The sequence below is a fragment of the Culex quinquefasciatus genome, chromosome 3 (genome assembly GCF_015732765.1).
Source record: "Culex quinquefasciatus strain JHB chromosome 3, VPISU_Cqui_1.0_pri_paternal, whole genome shotgun sequence".
In the NCBI taxonomy this organism is placed as follows: Eukaryota; Metazoa; Arthropoda; class Insecta; order Diptera; family Culicidae; genus Culex; species Culex quinquefasciatus.
The window spans coordinates 76,190,012-76,210,665 of NC_051863.1; the positions used below are offsets into that span (position 1 = coordinate 76,190,012).

Genomic DNA, 20,654 nt, shown 5'->3' on the forward strand with positions numbered 1-20,654 from the left:
GCGATCCGCGCCGTCCGTAACAACCCTGGTAATGGCTTCGAGATACAGTAATTTTTTAAATTACGAAATACAAAAATATTCAAATAACTTACGCCTTTCTCAAATGTTATTTTAGTGTGCCACTGGCTCCACAAAAATTGCTTATATAAGACTGGTATAGAATGTCTAAGTTTCATTGATATCGGAGGGGGTCAGGTACAACATTACCAGAAAAATTCCTGATTTCAGCCTGCTCAAAAGAGAGGAGATTGCCCCGTTTTGCCCCAGTTAGTTATTTAGTTTAAATGGAATTCGAAGAAATCTCTTGCATATAAAAGAATGCACACAGCAATTTAGTTAACAAAATTGCATTTAAAACCACCAGGTTTACTCACTTTGTCTCACTCCGACGATTCATTATCATTATCAAGGCTACTCCTTCCACTAGTGATCGAATGAAACTTCTTCCGATGCACGTGCAGCATCGAAACGTTCCGAAACCGACAATCACAGTTACTGCACGCGTACGGTGTCTCTTTGGTGTGCTGACCCCTAATGTGATCCTTCAGATCGCCAGCCTGTCGATAGGCTCTCGTGCACATGTCGCACTTGTACGGCAGTTCACCTGTAATTTTGGAAAAAAAGCTTAGATCAACTTTTTTTTAAATTAAAATTTAAACAAAGTAGGGGAAATTCTCGTATCTTTGGCAGGTTAAGCTCTCGCTCCTAACTCCATCCAATTTGCTGATTTTCACTATTTAAACAACTAATTTTGCAAAACTTTTGGTAGAAACTTGCTTGCTCACTTCTTATTGAGCTATTTATCACTCGATTTCAGTTGAAAACGCTTTTATTTAGCTTTAATTGCATGTCAAAGTTCTGACCTGCCAACATTAGAGGCACGCTGGAATTAGATGCTGTTCCCCTAGCTAACCCGTATGAATCAACATGTGCCGCGTCAGATTCTTGCGAGCGGCAAATTGTTTGCCGCAAATTTCGCACGTGTGCACCGGTTGCACCTCGGCATGGGTCAGCTCGTGCTTGCGCAGTGCATCGCTGTTGCTGGCGAGCAGGCCACATTGGCTGCACTGGTAAGCCCGCAACTTGCGCCTCTCGGCATAGCCGTCAATGTTTTGCTGAATTTTCACCTTCATGCGGTGGATTTTGCGCTCGTGCGTGAGACTGTTTTCCCGCGTGAAGAATCGCAACTCGCACACGCGGCACTTGTGCGGCCGCTCTTCCTCGTCGTGCAGCGCCAAATGTTTGCTGGCCTGTCGGACCGATTTGATTACGATGCCGGCGCACTTGTGGCAGGTGAGTGGAACTTGGGCAAAGTGTTCCGTGAAATGGTTGGTGAGGGCAAGCTCGCTGTCGAAGGTTTGCTTGCAAAAGTAGCATTTATGCTTGGGAAGTTGCGGCGTTTGGCTCGGTTGGGCTTTCTTGCGCACTCTCGGTCGTACTAATGTACTAACAATGAAATCATCGATGTCGTCTGATCGTTCGTCAAAGTGGTCCGCCTCACTAACTTCCTGATTGCTTGAGCTATTTATGATATCCACTTGCTGTTGCAAATCTTCGTTTATTTCTGCAAGCTGAGCTTCATCAAAGTTTGAGCTAGAAAGATCAGCCTCACTTTTGATAACCTTTTCTTCCAGTATTTCTTCATCGTTGTCTGAAGCTTGTCCATCGTCAACGGCGTCAATTTCATCGGTTGTTTCTTCATGCAAGCTGAGCAAAAGTAGTCGCAGTCGGTCATCATTGTCTTTAAATTGCTTGGAAATTTTCTGAACGGTGTTGATACGATTGACACACTCCACACAAATATTCAGCAGATGATCGTTTTTGGAAATCTGAAAACAATTGACAAAATCAGTCCCAAATCAGTCCTTCTGTTTTTCTTGCAAAAGAAATTTATGAAAGAAATGTTTATTTGGAAAATTTTACCAAAAAAACTGCTAAACACCCATGAGATTTTGTAGAAAAAGTCTTCTTGCTAGATAAAACTTTGGCATTTACAGACTTGATCAATTAATCAGAATGTAGAAAAGAATTCGCAGAGCATTTTCTCAAAATAATAAACTGTCAGCATTTTTTTTTTTTTTCAATTTTAGCAGAAATAAACGCAATTTCATTCAATTTATGGAAACATTCTTCAAAATAAAGAACATAAAAAATCACACTGCAGTCCAGACTTGATTATCGGAAGGTTAGTATGGGACTTTCATTGAATCGAATTAGAACCCCAAAACTGGCCAAAACTTTATTTTAGAGCAATTCCATGTCAAATAGGGAATCGGTTGTACCCGACCCTCTCCGATTTCAATGAAACTTTGTAGACATGTTATCCTAGGCATATATAAGCCATTTTTGTGTATATGGAACCAGTTACACTCGATAATGGCATTTGAGAAGGGCGTAAGTGTTTTAAATATTTTTGAAATTCGTAATTTAAATATTGCTGTATCTCGAAGCCGTTGCATCGTATCAAAAATTGGTCAAAGACAAACTTGGGGGAAATTTGACGGGATTTCCGAAAAAATACAGTAGTTGTTCGGTAACTGGGCGTTGTTTAACTGGGCTGCTTTTTAACTGGGCGCTCGATAACTGGGCCGCAGCCCAGTTCAAAAACAGACAAACGTCAAAAACCAAAACAAACCGAAATCACCGAGGGGTTAATGGATGCAAAAATCATGGTCAACAAATAAAAAAACTTTTTTCAAACTTTTATGTAATTTCAAGACACAATTATATGAAAAGTAATCATTGTAAACAAATTTGAGTATCTTTTATTTTTATATTTCATCAAATAAATATTATGCATCGGTAGTCCCCTCGTTATTTTTCGTTCAGCCCAGTTACCGAACAACTACTGTACACTGAAAGAAAAAAACTTTCCACTTTTATGAGATTTTTTCATTTTTATGTTTATAAGTCAAATTTGAAGGTGAGCTCAAGTTTTTTTTTTCGTTCTAATTTTTTGTGAAAATAGCCTAAGATGTTACAAAAAGACTTACGAAAAAAGCAGGATGGAGCAACTCACCTAAAAAAATACAAAAATCATTTACTGAAACTGTTTTTATGAAAAGTGCTCTAAACGTCAAAATTTTCAAAAACTGAATACGGGAATCGATTCTCCAGATAATTTTACATAAAAATCTCCATATTGACCATTGTCCCAAGTCCAATCCTTGTGAGGTTACAGCGGTTTTAAAAATAAAAGTGTTGAAAAAAATAGGTTTTTTTTATGGTTTTTGGCAATTTCTGTGTGACCGACTTGATTTTTCAGTCTCGAAAATATTTTTACCGGAAAGCTCTTCCAATTTCCCATAAGTTTGTCTTTGACCACATTTCAATTTAATGTATGGGCTTACAGATATAAGCTAATTACATTGCTCATAACTGAAAACATAATATTTTTTCAGTGTAGTATAGTAACCTGGATAGTGGATAGTAAATTAGCTTAGCGCTCACGCACACTATCAAAACAAACGTTTGGTTGCGTTTGTGAACTCCTTGTAAAAGGGGTGTCAAACTAAAAAGTGACCCCGTTCGTTTGACAACAGTTGGGGTATTAAAAAACACCCAGAAAGCAAAAACTGAAAATTTGGTTTATTGGTCCTTTTCAAAAAAAACTCCAGATATTTGATTTTTTTTTAAATCATTGTGATTTTTTTTCGCTGGTTAATATTGACTGTTGTTATAGAAAGTTTTTTGTTTGAAATCATTCTTTAGATAAGAAATGCCTATTATTTGAGCATTCTGGAAAAGTCGGGAAAATGTCGGGAATTTGAAAATGGAATTTGAATGGTCACCCTGCATATGGGAAATCGGACAAGCTTTCCGGTAAAAATATTTACGAGACTGAAAATCAAGTCTGTCATATAGAAATTGCCAAAAAATGACAAAAATACCACAAATACAACATTTTTATTTTAAAAATTGCTGTATCTTTACAAGGATTGGAAATAGGACAATGGTCAATATGAAGACTTTTAAACTATTAAATTCATCATCTTAAAATACAATTTTCAAACTCAAAAATCTCATAGAAGAGGCGTGTATTTTTCCTTCAGTGAATTGTTTTGTCCCGCCCGTGTGGATCAATCGGACCGCGCACTGGACTCACAATCCAGAGGTTGCTGGTTCGAATCCGCGGCGGGCGCTCCAAAAATTCTAAGTGTAAATATGGTCGCTCCGTGCCGTACTCAAACACAGCCCAGGGAGGCGGAGTCTCTTGTCGCAAAAAGAACTATACACGCCTGTGGGTCCGTTGACGAAACCGCAAGGTTTAAGAGGGCCACATTATAAGGTGTTACGTCGATTCCGTTTTTTTGTGTATTTTTTTCAGAAAGCCCGTCCAATTTCCTAAAAGTTTGTCTCTAACCACTTTTTCATACGATGTAATGCAGGGTTGTTACGGGAGAGTCGAAAAAAAATCCGCGCCAAATCCGCGCCGAACTAAAACCCAAAACCGCGCGAAATCCGCGCCATATAAAAATATCGCGACCAACATTTAAGAAATTTTATTTTTAATTAAGAAAAATTAAATCAGAAAGTATTTGATTAAAAAAACTCGTTTTATGTTTAAAGGAATGAAAGCAATAAACCCGTTTTAAAAAAATACCTCAAGAGACGGTGGAGGAAAGGGTCATGAAAAAAAAAGATTCTTAAGAATTGAAGAATTTAGGAATTTAAGAATTTAAGAATTTAAGAATTTAAGAATTTAAGAATTTAAGAATTTAAGAATTTAAGAATTTAAGAATTTAAGAATTTAAGAATTTAAGAATTTAAGAATTTAAGAATTTAAGAATTTAAGAATTTAAGAATTTAAGAATTTAAGAATTTAAGAATTTAAGAATTTAAGAATTTAAGAATTTAAGAATTTAAGAATTTAAGAATTTAAGAATTTAAAATTTAAGAATTTAAGAAAAAGAATTTAAGAATTTAAGAATTTAAGAATTTAAGAATTTAAGAATTTAAGAATTTAAGAATTTAAGAATTTAAAATTTAAGAATTTAAATTTAAGAATTTAAGAATTTAAGAATTTAAGAATTTAAGAATTTAAAATTTAAGAATTTAAAATTTAAGAATTTAAGAATTTAAAAATTTAAAATTTAAAATTTAAGAATTTAAGAATTTAAGAATTTAAGAATTTAAAATTTAAAATTTAAGAATTTAAGAATTTAAGAATTTAAGAATTTAAGAATTTAAGAATTTAAGAATTTAAGAATTTAAGAATTTAAGAATTTAAGAATTTAAGAATTTAAGAATTTAAGAATTTAAGAATTTAAGAATTTAAGAATTTAAGAATTTAAGAATTTAAGAATTTAAGAATTTAAGAATTTCGAAAAAACTATTAAAATAAAAAAAAAGTTTCGAATTTTTGAATTTCTGAAGCTTTGATTTTGAAATGTTTTGATCATTTTATTTTCGCCAAGAATGTTTAAATTTAGAAAAAAAAAATATTTCTACCGATTAAATTCCATCTAAAATTCGAAAGTTGATGCCAGCTTCTCTTACGTCCAATCAAGCTCATACACGCAGAAAAATGTTTTATAGAATCAGCCTGTACGAGGTTTGTTTCAACAAAAAATTTGTTGAATATAATCAACGCAGATTTTTCGTTGAAACAAACCTTGATTTGCTCAATTCCACAAAAATCTTTTGTTGTTTTGAAAAAGTTGCTTTGACGTTTAGCGTTGATTCAACAAAAATCTTGATTTTCAAATCAACAAAATGTTTTGTTGATTCAAAATGCCTTATTTTTCTGCGTGTATTTGGCGCCCATCACGCGCCATCCGCGCGATCCGCGCCGTCCGTAACAACCCTGGTAATGGCTTCGAGATACAGTAATTTTTTAAATTACGAAATACAAAAATATTCAAATAACTTACGCCTTTCTCAAATGTTATTTTAGTGTGCCACTGGCTCCACAAAAATTGCTTATATAAGACTGGTATAGAATGTCTAAGTTTCATTGATATCGGAGGGGGTCAGGTACAACATTACCAGAAAAATTCCTGATTTCAGCCTGCTCAAAAGAGGAGATTGCCCCGTTTTGCCCCAGTTAGTTATTTAGTTTAAATGGAATTCGAAGAAATCTCTTGCATATAAAAGAATGCACACAGCAATTTAGTTAACAAAATTGCATTTAAAACCACCAGGTTTACTCACTTTGTCTCACTCCGACGATTCATTATCATTATCAAGGCTACTCCTTCCACTAGTGATCGAATGAAACTTCTTCCGATGCACGTGCAGCATCGAAACGTTCCGAAACCGACAATCACAGTTACTGCACGCGTACGGTGTCTCTTTGGTGTGCTGACCCCTAATGTGATCCTTCAGATCGCCAGCCTGTCGATAGGCTCTCGTGCACATGTCGCACTTGTACGGCAGTTCACCTGTAATTTTGGAAAAAAAGCTTAGATCAACTTTTTTTTAAATTAAAATTTAAACAAAGTAGGGGAAATTCTCGTATCTTTGGCAGGTTAAGCTCTCGCTCCTAACTCCATCCAATTTGCTGATTTTCACTATTTAAACAACTAATTTTGCAAAACTTTTGGTAGAAACTTGCTTGCTCACTTCTTATTGAGCTATTTATCACTCGATTTCAGTTGAAAACGCTTTTATTTAGCTTTAATTGCATGTCAAAGTTCTGACCTGCCAACATTAGAGGCACGCTGGAATTAGATGCTGTTCCCTAGCTAACCCGTATGAATCAACATGTGCCGCGTCAGATTCTTGCGAGCGGCAAATTGTTTGCCGCAAATTTCGCACGTGTGCACCGGTTGCACCTCGGCATGGGTCAGCTCGTGCTTGCGCAGTGCATCGCTGTTGCTGGCGAGCAGGCCACATTGGCTGCACTGGTAAGCCCGCAACTTGCGCCTCTCGGCATAGCCGTCAATGTTTTGCTGAATTTTCACCTTCATGCGGTGGATTTTGCGCTCGTGCGTGAGACTGTTTTCCCGCGTGAAGAATCGCAACTCGCACACGCGGCACTTGTGCGGCCGCTCTTCCTCGTCGTGCAGCGCCAAATGTTTGCTGGCCTGTCGGACCGATTTGATTACGATGCCGGCGCACTTGTGGCAGGTGAGTGGAACTTGGGCAAAGTGTTCCGTGAAATGGTTGGTGAGGGCAAGCTCGCTGTCGAAGGTTTGCTTGCAAAAGTAGCATTTATGCTTGGGAAGTTGCGGCGTTTGGCTCGGTTGGGCTTTCTTGCGCACTCTCGGTCGTACTAATGTACTAACAATGAAATCATCGATGTCGTCTGATCGTTCGTCAAAGTGGTCCGCCTCACTAACTTCCTGATTGCTTGAGCTATTTATGATATCCACTTGCTGTTGCAAATCTTCGTTTATTTCTGCAAGCTGAGCTTCATCAAAGTTTGAGCTAGAAAGATCAGCCTCACTTTTGATAACCTTTTCTTCCAGTATTTCTTCATCGTTGTCTGAAGCTTGTCCATCGTCAACGGCGTCAATTTCATCGGTTGTTTCTTCATGCAAGCTGAGCAAAAGTAGTCGCAGTCGGTCATCATTGTCTTTAAATTGCTTGGAAATTTTCTGAACGGTGTTGATACGATTGACACACTCCACACAAATATTCAGCAGATGATCGTTTTGGAAATCTGAAAACAATTGACAAAATCAGTCCCAAATCAGTCCTTCTGTTTTTCTTGCAAAAGAAATTTATGAAAGAAATGTTTATTTGGAAAATTTTACCAAAAACTGCTAAACACCCATGAGATTTTGTAGAAAAAGTCTTCTTGCTAGATAAAACTTTGGCATTTACAGACTTGATCAATTAATCAGAATGTAGAAAAGAATTCGCAGAGCATTTTCTCAAAATAATAAACTGTCAGCATTTTTTTTTCAATTTTAGCAGAAATAAACGCAATTTCATTCAATTTATGGAAACATTCTTCAAAATAAAGAACATAAAAAATCACACTGCAGTCCAGACTTGATTATCGGAAGGTTAGTATGGGACTTTCATTGAATCGAATTAGAACCCCAAAACTGGCCAAAACTTTATTTTAGAGCAATTCCATGTCAAATAGGGAATCGGTTGTACCCGACCCTCTCCGATTTCAATGAAACTTTGTAGACATGTTATCCTAGGCATATATAAGCCATTTTTGTGTATATGGAACCAGTTACACTCGATAATGGCATTTGAGAAGGGCGTAAGTGTTTTAAATATTTTTGAAATTCGTAATTTAAATATTGCTGTATCTCGAAGCCGTTGCATCGTATCAAAAATTGGTCAAAGACAAACTTGGGGGAAATTTGACGGGATTTCCGAAAAAATACAGTAGTTGTTCGGTAACTGGGCGTTGTTTAACTGGGCTGCTTTTTAACTGGGCGCTCGATAACTGGGCCGCAGCCCAGTTCAAAAACAGACAAACGTCAAAAACCAAAACAAACCGAAATCACCGAGGGTTAATGGATGCAAAAATCATGGTCAACAAATAAAAAAACTTTTTTCAAACTTTTATGTAATTTCAAGACACAATTATATGAAAAGTAATCATTGTAAACAAATTTGAGTATCTTTTATTTTTATATTTCATCAAATAAATATTATGCATCGGTAGTCCCCTCGTTATTTTTCGTTCAGCCCAGTTACCGAACAACTACTGTACACTGAAAGAAAAAAACTTTCCACTTTTATGAGATTTTTTCATTTTTATGTTTATAAGTCAAATTTGAAGGTGAGCTCAAGTTTTTTTTTTCGTTCTAATTTTTTGTGAAAATAGCCTAAGATGTTACAAAAAGACTTACGAAAAAGCAGGATGGAGCAACTCACCTAAAAAAATACAAAAATCATTTACTGAAACTGTTTTTATGAAAAGTGCTCTAAACGTCAAAATTTTCAAAAACTGAATACGGGAATCGATTCTCCAGATAATTTTACATAAAAATCTCCATATTGACCATTGTCCCAAGTCCAATCCTTGTGAGGTTACAGCGGTTTTAAAAATAAAAGTGTTGAAAAAATAGGTTTTTTTTATGGTTTTTGGCAATTTCTGTGTGACCGACTTGATTTTTCAGTCTCGAAAATATTTTTACCGGAAAGCTCTTCCAATTTCCCATAAGTTTGTCTTTGACCACATTTCAATTTAATGTATGGGCTTACAGATATAAGCTAATTACATTGCTCATAACTGAAAACATAATATTTTTTCAGTGTAGTATAGTAACCTGGATAGTGGATAGTAAATTAGCTTAGCGCTCACGCACACTATCAAAACAAACGTTTGGTTGCGTTTGTGAACTCCTTGTAAAAGGGGTGTCAAACTAAAAAGTGACCCCGTTCGTTTGACAACAGTTGGTGTCAAACCATCGGGGTTTGAGTGTATTTCATCTCTAGGTCGATTAAATCGGGTTTTCTAATAATAGACATTTACGTCGATGTCAAATCAACACCACTGAACGGTACCTTGATTGAAAACAGCATCTCAACGAGTTCGTTCAGCAGTTCCCCCTTGAAGGTGTCGAACACCGAAAATGTGAGCGCATCCTCGTTCGGCACCACGAGACACATGCGGCAACTTGACAAATTCAACGATTCCATTGTGAGGTAACACAAATTACACAAACTTTTCACACAAAACTTTTTAAAAAATATAAAAGGCGTCCAAGGGACACTGTTTGTTTATGTTTGATTTTAACTTCGAGACGAATGACAGTTCTCGGCACACTGAAAATAATTTTATTGTAAATTCAGCATATATTTACCCAAAATTCGTGTAATCTTTGGTTAACTTGTTAGTTTACATTTTTTTCCACGGAATTTCTGCTTGCACCCCTAAATGTAAACATTTCCTTTTTGACGTTTCGGGCAGCCGGCTGATTCCAGTGTTTTCCCGTGTTGTGTTGGCCGAACAGGAACTTTTCTCCAATTTTAATCCGCAAAAGTGATAAAGTATGTCCTCGAAGGAATTAAAAGCGGCCCTGAAGGAGGCCCGCGAAGCGGTCAAGAACAAAAAGTTCTCCGATGCCATCAAATTGTGCAATGTAAGTTGTTTTCTTTTCTCCTCTATGGGAGTAATGTTACATTATTGTGATCATTTCGCAGAAAATCCTCCGCGAGGACAAGGAAAACTACATGGCCCTTCTGCTGATGGGGGCCTCGTACCAGGAGACGGACAAGAAGGAAGCGGCCGCCTATCTGAAGCGTGCCCTCGCGGCAAACTCTGACCAAACAGTGGCGCTGCAGGGGTTGGCCACCTGCGCCGACGATCGGGATCTGCCGGAGGTCTGCGAAAAGTTGCTCGCGTTGACACCGGACAAGTATGGCGATTTGCATGGGAAGCTGCTGGGGGTGGCCAGCAGGGGAGAGCAGGTCGAAAAGGTGTTGGGTATTTTCGAGCGGGAGGCGTCGAAGGAGGGGGAGCCGGATCGCGTTCGTTCGGCGTTCCAGTGTCTGTCGAAGGTGCTGCTGGCGGATCCGGCGTTGGAGGGAAAGCATGAGACGTTGGTTGAGCGAACGCTGGAGTTTGAGGTGGACAATCCGGAGGATCCGTTTTTGCATGATAAGTTTAAGCGATATTTGAAACTGTTGTACAAACTAAAACTGCATGAAAAGCTTGTGCGGAAGGCTTGCGCAATGCACGGCCGGTTCCGGAACGACAACTACCCGCTGGAGTGGATCTGCAAAGTTTACGCCGAAGAGCTGATTGATGATTGTAGCATGGAGAAGCTGCTATCGAGACCGCTTCAACAGTACATCGACGCAGCAATTGAGATAAAGTCGGATTCGGCGCTGGCGCTGGTCGCCAGTGGTATCTTGAGCTACCGCAGTGGGGAAATGTCCAGGGCAAAGGAGTTGCTACGCAAGGCGGACTCGGTTCAACCAAATTGGTCCATTTGTTTGAAGGTGTTGGCCGAGGTGTACTTCCGGGAGAAGGCGTTTGGGCTAGCGGAGAATATCTACCGGCAGCTTAAAATTGTGAATTCGAATTTGTTCGTTGCTTTGGTGGAGGATGGCAGCGAGGAAAAGCTGCAGGAAGCTGCCAAATATTGCGTTGATTTGCAGAAGGATTGTGACGACGAAAGATTTTTATTTTATTGTGCAAAAATGAATTTGCTTCTGGGAAATCTTGAAGATTTAGAAGGCTTCATGAATAAGCTAAAAGCGTTGAACGTTTCCCAAGATCGATTGGATTATCTGAGCGCGTTGCGAATGAAATCCAATGGAAAGCCGCAAGAAGCGTTAGAAATACTTCAAAAGCACGAAAACAGCTGCGACTGTCTGCTAGAACTGGCCAAATTGCACTACGAGGCCCAAAACGTGGAGCAGAGCTTTATGGCCGCGCTGAAGGCAACCAAACTCGACCCGAACAACGCCAAATGCTTCCACTGGCTCGGCAAGCTCTACCTCCACAACGCGGACACGGCCCGTGCGCGCAAGTGTCTGGAAAAATGCATCAGTCTCAACCCGGCCCAGAAGGAAGCGATCATTCTGCTCAGCTCGCTGTATCGCACCCTCGGCGAATGGGACGCCAACTCGAAGCTGCTGCAAAGCTCGGTTGCGCTCGGTGCCACCGGAAGCGGTTCCGCGTGGGCCCATCTCCAGCTCGGGCTGCACCACCTGGGCCAGCAAAAGCACGACGAAGCGATTGCCGCCTTCCGGACGGTGATCCGGTACGACGTGGCCAACATCACCGCCTGGGAGGGCCTGGCCGACGCGTACATGGGCCGGGGTTCGTACTCGTCCGCGGCGAAGGTGTTTGAGAAGACGGCCGAACTTAAGCCGGACAATCCGTACCCGAAGCTGCAGCTGGCGAATATTAAGAATGTGAGTTTCATGAAGTCTTCTAGATTGCCAATATTTAATTTTAATTTCCGCTAGATCCTTCGCCAACACCGTGACGCCGTGGCGCTCTTTGAGGAGCTACTCTCCACCAACGAAAAGTACTTTCCCGCGGTCAAGGGTATCGCCGAATCGTACGCCGGTCTGTGCTACTACCGGCTGGGTCAGCGCCTGGTCGGAAAAGCCCGCGATCACGCCCAAAGTGCCGTCGATTATGTGACGCGAGCGATCAAGCTGAAGCCCAACTTTGTCTGTCTGTGGAAGCTGCTGGCGAACGTGTTGGACACGGTGGCGGAATTTCCACGGCCACGGTCGCACTTGTTGATCGAGGGTGGGTTGGCGGGAGTGGCTCACCGGAAGAATGCGCTGGTGGAGGGGGAGAAGCTGTTCGAGTTGGCCAGTCGGTGCTACAGCCGGGCGATCAAGATCAACGGGGATGACAGTTTGCTGTGGTACGAGCTGGCGTTGAATCACTATCGGCGGGCGACGAGGTTCGGAACGGTTCGGGAAGAGAGTGTGAAGAAATTGAGTTCGGCGGTTGAGGCAGCGAAGCAAGCGATCAAGTTGGAACCGAGCAGGTGGCAAAATTGGAACCTGCTTGGGGTCATCTGCGCCAGCAAGGAGATTAATAATTTGGCTCTGGCTCAGCACTGTTTCATTGAGGCGATTTCGGTGGACAAGAAAACTGCGGCCGTGGGTTGGTCCAACTTGGGAGTGATGTATTTGCTGCAGGGTTCGATCGGACTGGCCAACAAGGCCTTTGGACGGGCCCAGCAGACGGACACGACCTGCATCAACGCTTGGATTGGCCAAGCCAGCATTGCTGAACAGATGGGTCACGCCGAAGAGGCGATGGACCTGTTCCGACACTGTACACAGCTAGGCTACCATCCGGAATCGGCGCTAAGTTATGCGCACTGGGTTTGCTCGGTTCTCAGTGAGGAAGATTACAGCAAAAACAAGCGAAATCAGTTTGCGATTGAAAACATGCACGCGCTGCCGTTGTCGCATGATTCGATTCAGTGGCACTGCATCGACAAGCATGACGAAGCTTCTGTCGAGGCACTCAGCTTCCTTGGAAACATCAGCAGCCGGCTGGGACTGTGGGCCACGGCGTGCGAAGCCTACCGAAAAGCGGCGGCCAAAGCCAACGGTCAGCAAAAGGATCACATCTTGTGCGATCTGGGCCAGTGCCTGCTCAAGCGGAAACTGTACTCCGAAGCCGTGGAGTGCTTCCAGCAGGTCAGTGAAGCCACCTACCAGGCCACGGTCGGGAAGGCGTTGGCGTACTTCAAGGCCGGCCAGTATCAGGAATCGTACGCCGAGTATGAAAGCGCACTAAACTGGCTTGCTACTTCGGACCTGGAGAAGTCCTACGTGCTGATCGCGATGTCCGCCATGGTGTACGCATTCCAGGGTGAAGCCGACGCCAAAACGATTCTGTTTCAATGGTAAGATCGTCAAGGAAGTATGACATCAAATTAAACCCATTTCATTTCAGCATCACCCTACCCGAACCGCCCATCGAGGCTCTCTTTTCGGCGTGCGCCCTTGGCCTTCTGCACAAAGACGCCGTCCTCACCGAGCTAGTCATCAAGGAGCTGCGCAAGTACGAGGACGATCCCAAGCACGGCCACCACGTGGTCTACCTGGTGTCGCAGTTTTACTGGGCAAATGTACGTTAAACTTTATCAACTCAAACAATTTTATAACTCTTTCCCCCTTCCCAGAAACAAAAGTCCCAATCGCTGGCCTACCTCGTGTCCCAGGTGCACAAGTGGCCCGCCCGGGCCAAGCTGCGCCAGGTGTTGGCCATCTCGCTGCTGAAAAACCATCGCACCCCCAAGCAGAACCTGATCGTGGCCAGTGGGATTGCGCAGAGTGCGCTGGTGCTGGATTTGCACGACCGGCAGGGCAGTACCCGGGCCGAGGATGCGGCCAAGTGGCTGGCGGTGGCCAGCGAAGCGGTTCGGCCGGTCGACGAGCGGCGGAGGCGTGTCCTGGCTCAGAAGGCGGTCCACGTGGATCCCACGTGCCGGGAGGCGTGGAGCTCGTTGATTCGGGTGTTGCAGGCCAAAAAGTGAGGAATGTCGGCGGGGAATGTGATTTGATTGTTGAGTTTGGTGGAATAAATTGGAAAGTGAATATGTGATATTCATAATTTAAATTGTGTTTTACCTAATTGTTTATTTTAATATACACTAGACCATTCACAAACTAGGGGAAATAAACCCATTTTAAGCCTAACAAGCGGTCGTGTTTGAATGATGCTGGATAATGTTCCTTAAAATTTACTAAAAACAAGTACACCAACGAGTAAAGCAACTTTTTGTGAACATTTCTGTTTATTTTCACTTTTATTAAAAGTTATGCTAATCAGTCGAGAGCATTGGGCCACGTCCATTTTTCTATTTTCACCTTAGTTTTTTTTTCTTCCAGCGCTCTTTTGGGTCTGCTTAGTGCTGCCAAAATTGTTGAAATTTTAAGCGAACGCTCACGAAAAGTAGCATTTATAGCGAAAGTTTCCTGGCAACACTTGCCCACTCAACAGGCGCTGCACCAGAATGTTGGTGGTGTTGGTGGCCACCCTTTGTTCTTTATTTGCCTTCGGTATCTTTTCTTCGCTTCTCGTTCGGTTTTCTTCAGCCTTCGATTGGAATGGGTCGTCAAAAATTAAACGTCAAAAGACTTGGCACGTTTGTTTATTTGATGGCGCTTGCTAATTATATACATTAGGGTGTTTCAGCCGAACAAAAAAGTTCTCAGAATCAGGCAAACCGAGGTTCCCCTAGTAGAGGATATCCATAAGGACTCTCATGCCAAATATCAGCCCATTTGGTTGAGAATTGGCCTGTCCCCAGCGGTTCAAAGTTTACATGGAAATTACTATGGGATTTTTGTGCTTTTCGTTCAATCGTTCCTACAGGTCTGGGGACAACATGGATTCACTCGGAATAAAGACAGGTGTGTAGGGGATGGTCCAATGAACACATTCCAGAAGGAATTAGGCTTGTCCATTCCAAGGGGTTGGAAACTCTTAGAGCTATAATTATTATGTCAACCAGTATATCAAAATATATGTTAGTATACTTATTATTTCCTTTACATATCGCCAGTATACTTACCAATATACTGAGAGTATCTTAATATACTAACAGTTTATTGCTTTTCGGTTAGTATACTAACAAGTATACTGGAATATCGTTAATATACTCAGTATTTTAAAAAAATATTAGAGTTTCCAGCCCCTTGGTCCATTCTGTCCCCAAGGTGCGCATTGGATCGACGTCCGGTGTCTCCAGAATCAACGATTCACCCTTCAAATGTACGCATTGTCCTTAGTATGCTATGAAGGCTAGCTGAAAATTACGACGCCCCATGTCAGACGGTAAACACGTGGCAGAGCATCTACTCGAGTTTTGGCTCAGAAACATTCTTTAAAGTACTAAAATTATAATTATTGATGTTCCTGGAAGAATTTCAACTATTCTAAATAAAGTAAAATGATGATTTTGTGTTAATAATGCAATCGATGCCTCTCCACGTGTTCACCGTCTCATATGGGGCGTCGTGGTTTCCACCTAGCCGTCATAGCATACTAAGGAAATGCGATGCTTTTGAAGGATGAATCGTTGGTTTTGGAGACACCGGACGTCGATCCAATGCGCACCTTGGGGACAGAATGGACAAGCCTAATTCCTTCTGGAATGTGTTCATTGGACCATCCCTTACACACCTGTCTTTATTCCGAGTGAATCCATGTTGTCCCCAGACCTGTAGGAACGATTGAACGAAAAGCACAAAAATCCCATAGTAATTTCCATGTAAACTTTGAACCGCTGGGGACAGGCCAATTCTCAACCAAATGGGCTGATATTTAGCATGAGAGTCCTTATGGATATCCTCTACTAGGGGAACCTCGGTTTGCCTGATTCTGAGAACTTTTGGTTTTGGATGAAACACCCTAATATACATGTTTCGGGCCTATATTTCAAGTGAGTGACCAACTAATGTGCAAAAGAACATGTTGCCGAAAGTTGGGGGCAGTTTTGTATCGAAAGCGCCGTGAAAAAGTAAGCGAAAGTGAAAAGTTGACTTTGGCGATATTCATTAAGCGTTTGAGGGTTTCTCGCGTGTGTCACTGTGTGTGTGCGCCAACAAAATGGTGAGAAATGGTCTCGCAAAATAGAAATTATGATCAAAAGTGCATTAAATTTTATCTTTTTGGCCAGTAAGTGGCATAAATTTGCGTGCTTACTCGAGGCGGTGCTGTTGCTGGGAAGTTTATAGCCTAAATAGTATTGTTGGTGCTTTAATCAAGCATCAAACTCTCCATATGAAGAAGATAGGTGTTTGATAGGAAAGGGTATATTTCCCCTACTTGGACATTATGCTTAAATTACTTTTCAATTCTGGGGTTTTTTTTTTAAAAAAAAGGTCCAATAAACAAAATTTCCAATTTTTGCTTTTTGGATGTTTTTGAAACCGCCATAACTGAAAATTTGGTTTATTGAACCTTTTCAACAAAACTCCAAAAACGTTAATAATCTTTATTTGCCCCCATTACAACCTTACCCAATTTTGGGTGCGTCTCTTCTGATACAACTTGTGCATAAACCAAAATGTGGGTCATATTGTGTAAGCGTGTGAAATTCCACTCATCACCTCTCTAACTCGAACACCTTGCCCCTTTGTTTTGATTTCGAACCGCGCGGCTTCGCGATTTTTGCAAGCAGTCATTCCAAACGTTTTCTGCAGTCGATGTTGATAGTGATTTTAGTTAAGAAAGATCTTTCAGAGTGACCATTTCCACATGGATCAAACAAATCAACCAGATTGCGGAGAGCAACTGGACGAGGCCGGTTCCAGGGAGAATGTCCCCCAAAACGGCACCTCGGAAACGGTGGTAAGTTGTCAAATCGGTTGTAATGAATAATATCAATCCATCATTTTTAACGATCGGTTCCAGAAATGTCCCGAACCACAGAAACCGGAAGTGACCCGAGACCTGAAACGGCTAGCTGGACCACTCACGGGCCAAACCGTCAAACGAAAGAAGAAGCTATTTTTGTACGGGAACTACGACCGCTATTACGGCTACCGGAACAACCGCGAGGCGCCCAAGGAGGACGTCCGGCTGCCGGTTTTCATGGAACAGCGCGGGTTCATCGAAGGCAAGCGCATGTTGGACATTGGCTGCAACAACGGATCGTTGACGCTGCTCATCGCGGAACATTGCCGGCCGGCGAGCGTGGTCGGAATCGACATCGATCGGAATTTGATCGGAGCCGCGCGGAATAACCTGGCGGTGAGGCAAAAGGCTTGCGACTCGGAAGCGCTTCAAAATGTTCAGTTTCGGCATATAAACTACGTTTACGCGGACGAAGAACTGCTGGAGTGCGAAAAACCGCAGTATGACGTGATATTCTGTCTGTCCGTGACCAAGTGGATCCAGCTGAACTTTGGTGATGCCGGCGTTAAATTAGCGTTTCGGCGAGCATACCGGCAGCTGCACCCGGGTGGTCGATTTGTGTTGGAACCGCAACCCTGGGATAGTTACAAGCATCGGAAGAAGCTATCGCCGGAGATCTTGGCGAACTTTCGGGCGATCCAGTTCCGACCGGACGCGTTCCGGGAGTACTTGCTGGGCGATGAGGTTGGCTTTCGGGAGGTTATGGAGTTGAAAATTCCGTCGGGTGGTGCGGGAAGCAAGGGCTTTCGGAGGCCGATTTACGTTTTTCAAAAGTGATGATTAGATTTAAGTTAGTTGTTTGAATTTTTCAATTGAAATTTACCCAATAAAAATGCAGGAATTTTCTCAAGGAGAGCACAGTCAAAGCGGTTGTTGATGGTACCATTTATTTAGTTTGTTTCTGATAAACTTTGTACATCATTCCTCAATTGTTCTGGGATCACAATAGCTTTCAGTAAAATCACTGACAAAAAGCATCAGCGCGCGCGCAAACACACGTTACCTTGATAATTTAAGCTAGCGAAAGCTTAAAGTTTGATATGCTTCGAATCCATACGATTTGTAAACGGCTATCAAACGATTCTTTTCTATCTACAATCGATGAGAGGTTTTCCTAAATTGATGCTGGTTCGGTGGGGTCTGGGACATTTCGCCTAATGTCGTATCGCTGATGTGATTTTTTTTTGTAGAGGAATTTCCCATGTGTTCGGCAGGTTTACATCTGAATGACAACATGTTGGAAATAAATAAATTTGTTCAACTACCTCTTGAATTCAATAATCTTATTTATTATTTGTGATAAAAAAAAGAAAATGAGAAATTTACAAATTAAAAAGACAAATAAAAAAATAAAGATCTTGAATTCAATTCAAAAATTAATTTTGTAAATACTAAAAAAATCATCAATTTAAAATGTAAGAGCGAGTTAGGTGTATTGAGCCCGAATCCCAAATATGAGCTTGATTGGTTGCGACAGGACCTAACGCTTTTAATTTGAAGTTTGAATGTGATTTAACCGGTGTAGCGACCCTCAGTTAATCAGAATATAAATTTAGATTTTTAGTTCGACCAACAGGGAAGAATTTGTCAGAAGTACATTGGTCTTTACAATCAGACGAAGTGCAACATCTTCAGATGCACTCATTAACACATGTTGACACGAGTCAAGTGTTATATTTCTAGGAGCACGTAGGTTAAGATATAAATAAACACAGTAGGAGGATGGAAGGAAAAGCACAAAGCGAAAACAGAAGGGTCATGAACTCTGCCAGGATCCCTGCTGAGAATTTTCGAGCAGAAAGATTTCAAGATCAACGCGGTGTAGTCAAAACGCACGTGGCTGAGCTACTCCCGTAGAGATGAATATTGCGCATGCGTCTTGACTAAAAACGCTTCAGAGTATAAAAGCCTAAGTTAGATTTAGAATCGGGGGAGTTGAAATTAGGAAAGAGTTAAGAGTGGGAGTTGAGAGTTGCAGTTGGGAGTTGGAGTTGATTATTCGGTGTAAGTGCTACGATGCACAGATTCAACCAAAATGCCACGGGGCATAGTGAAAAATGTTAAAATAAGATTAAGAAAAATCTAAGAATACATATTTTGGAGTTAAAATGAAAATGGTGTCGTTCTGTGCTAAAGGATTAAAAATGAAAGAAATCCCAATGATATTAGAGACTAGGCTTACACAAGCTTACACAATGTGGTGACAGCGTAAAAGTTTCAATTTGAAACAGGAACGTTATTTTCGGACAAGTGAAAAAACCAGTGTCGAACCGCTAGCCAATGCCAAAGGAAACATTTAGTGAAGAGTGAAGATGGCAATTCAAACACCAGCCATTATGATTGAAAAAATGTGACAATCCGCCAGCCAAACCCATGGAAAGCAACTTCAGTTTTGTGACGATTGAAGCTTTAAAATCACGATTATCGAAATATTTTTCATCGAACCGCCAGCCATGGAGAACATTCAGAAAACCAGCAAAGAAAAATGGGTAAGTTGTAATATTTTACTATTTTTGTAATTAAATTGAAGTGGATAATTTTGTTCATGGGCATTTTTTTTTATTAAATGTTATTTTGAAAAGAGAAATTGTTAAATTCTTTCAACATGGATAATTTAAAGAAACTAGATGATTATTTTGCTAAGGAAATGAATTTTCTTTCCAATAATTTTCCTAATGAACAGGAAGACATTGTTTTAAAAATGAAAGAAGCAAAAGTGACAGTCAATTCTTACAAAGATAAATTGATTGAGTTACGAGAGATTTCAATTCCCAAAGAATATGACAAGATTGTGAATAATTTTAATGAAACTGTCAAATCATTTCAGTTAACTCTTGAATGTTTTGCAAGTAAACTAAATCAAGAAGAGCGTTTGATAGATTTAAAATTGAATGTGATGGAGGATACCGAGTTTCCAATGGATTCTGCGCTTAAGTGTATTCCAGATTTTTATGGTAAATCAGAAGATTTAAATTCTTTCCTTGATCAAATTAATTATTTTTACAATAAAATTCCAAAAGGCGTTTCTCTTACACCATTGATTAATGTAATACAACTGAAATTAAAAGGTAAAGCTAAACCATTTACTAAAACTATTTTAAAACTTACTTGGGAAGAAATTGAAAAGAATTTGTTACATGAATTTGGTGATAAAAAGTCTTCTTTAAATATTTTCAAACGGATCGATACTCTTTCGCAGTACGAACATGAAACTTTTAAAGCATACAAGAACAGGGCACTAGAAATTTTATTCGATTTAGAAATCGATAAAAATGTTGATAGCTTTGCAATGGAAAATCTAAGAATTCATTTTATTGCGGGACTGAAGAATACTTATTTGCAACAAACTGCAAGAAATTTAACAATACAAAACTTTAGAGATTTTTGAGTATTCTAGAAGAAAAAAGAATTAGTAATGAGGAATTTGAAAATTTGTACAAGGACAAACAAAGATTAAATTCACAAAACATTAAAAATGAATTTTCAAATCAAAACCAAGACGTGAATGATAATCGTAACTTTTCAACCCATCAAAATCGATTGAATAACTATCAAAATCAATATAACTACTCAAACAAAAGATATCATCAAAACCGATTCAGGAATAATTTTAAACAATTTTATACACAGCGAAAAACTGAATGATGGGGTTTTCGATCATTTTGGCGTCCGAAACACCCGACAAAATGCGAATCAATATAACAGACGCTACAATTATCGTGCTCCTAGGTATTATAGAAATCGTAACAATATTTTTCGTAATAATTTTAGTTTGACTTCTCAGAGAGAATTCTACAATCCTCCTCATGAAGTACTAAGAATAATTTTAACTCCTTATCTTCAATTTAGATTAAGAATTTCATCTAAACAAAATCCATTTCATTCT

General features: G+C 40.4%; 3 protein-coding genes across 4 annotated transcripts; 2 read left to right on the forward strand and 1 right to left on the reverse strand.

Moving 5' to 3' along the window:
- Window positions 1–331: 331 nt before the first annotated feature.
- On the reverse strand, window positions 332–9,670 carry LOC6032764 (zinc finger protein with KRAB and SCAN domains 7). 2 transcript variants are annotated; one of them, XM_001843252.2, is made up of 3 exons: window positions 9,421–9,670; window positions 914–1,829; window positions 332–604 (listed from the first exon to the last, which is right to left on the reverse strand). In XM_001843252.2, the coding sequence occupies exons 1-3, from the start codon at window positions 9,553–9,555 to the stop codon at window positions 381–383; spliced, it is 1,275 nt and encodes a 424-aa protein (XP_001843304.2). In that variant the 5' UTR covers window positions 9,556–9,670; the 3' UTR covers window positions 332–380. The 2 variants fall into 2 exon arrangements, with proteins under 2 accessions (XP_001843304.2, XP_038120740.1); XM_038264812.1 differs by having other exon boundaries at window positions 467–604; window positions 864–1,829.
- A 141-nt stretch (window positions 9,671–9,811) lies between these two features.
- LOC6032765 (tetratricopeptide repeat protein 37) lies at window positions 9,812–13,963 on the forward strand. Its single transcript, XM_038265252.1, has 5 exons — window positions 9,812–9,998; window positions 10,060–11,781; window positions 11,836–13,247; window positions 13,298–13,472; window positions 13,527–13,963. Exons 1-5 carry the CDS (start codon window positions 9,909–9,911, stop codon window positions 13,878–13,880), a joined length of 3,753 nt encoding a protein of 1,250 aa, XP_038121180.1. The 5' UTR covers window positions 9,812–9,908; the 3' UTR covers window positions 13,881–13,963.
- A 2,521-nt stretch (window positions 13,964–16,484) lies between these two features.
- LOC6032766 (probable RNA methyltransferase CG1239) lies at window positions 16,485–18,644 on the forward strand. Its single transcript, XM_001843254.2, has 2 exons — window positions 16,485–16,702; window positions 16,766–18,644. Exons 1-2 carry the CDS (start codon window positions 16,610–16,612, stop codon window positions 17,543–17,545), a joined length of 873 nt encoding a protein of 290 aa, XP_001843306.2. The 5' UTR covers window positions 16,485–16,609; the 3' UTR covers window positions 17,546–18,644.
- The last annotated feature ends 2,010 nt before the right edge of the window (window positions 18,645–20,654 follow it).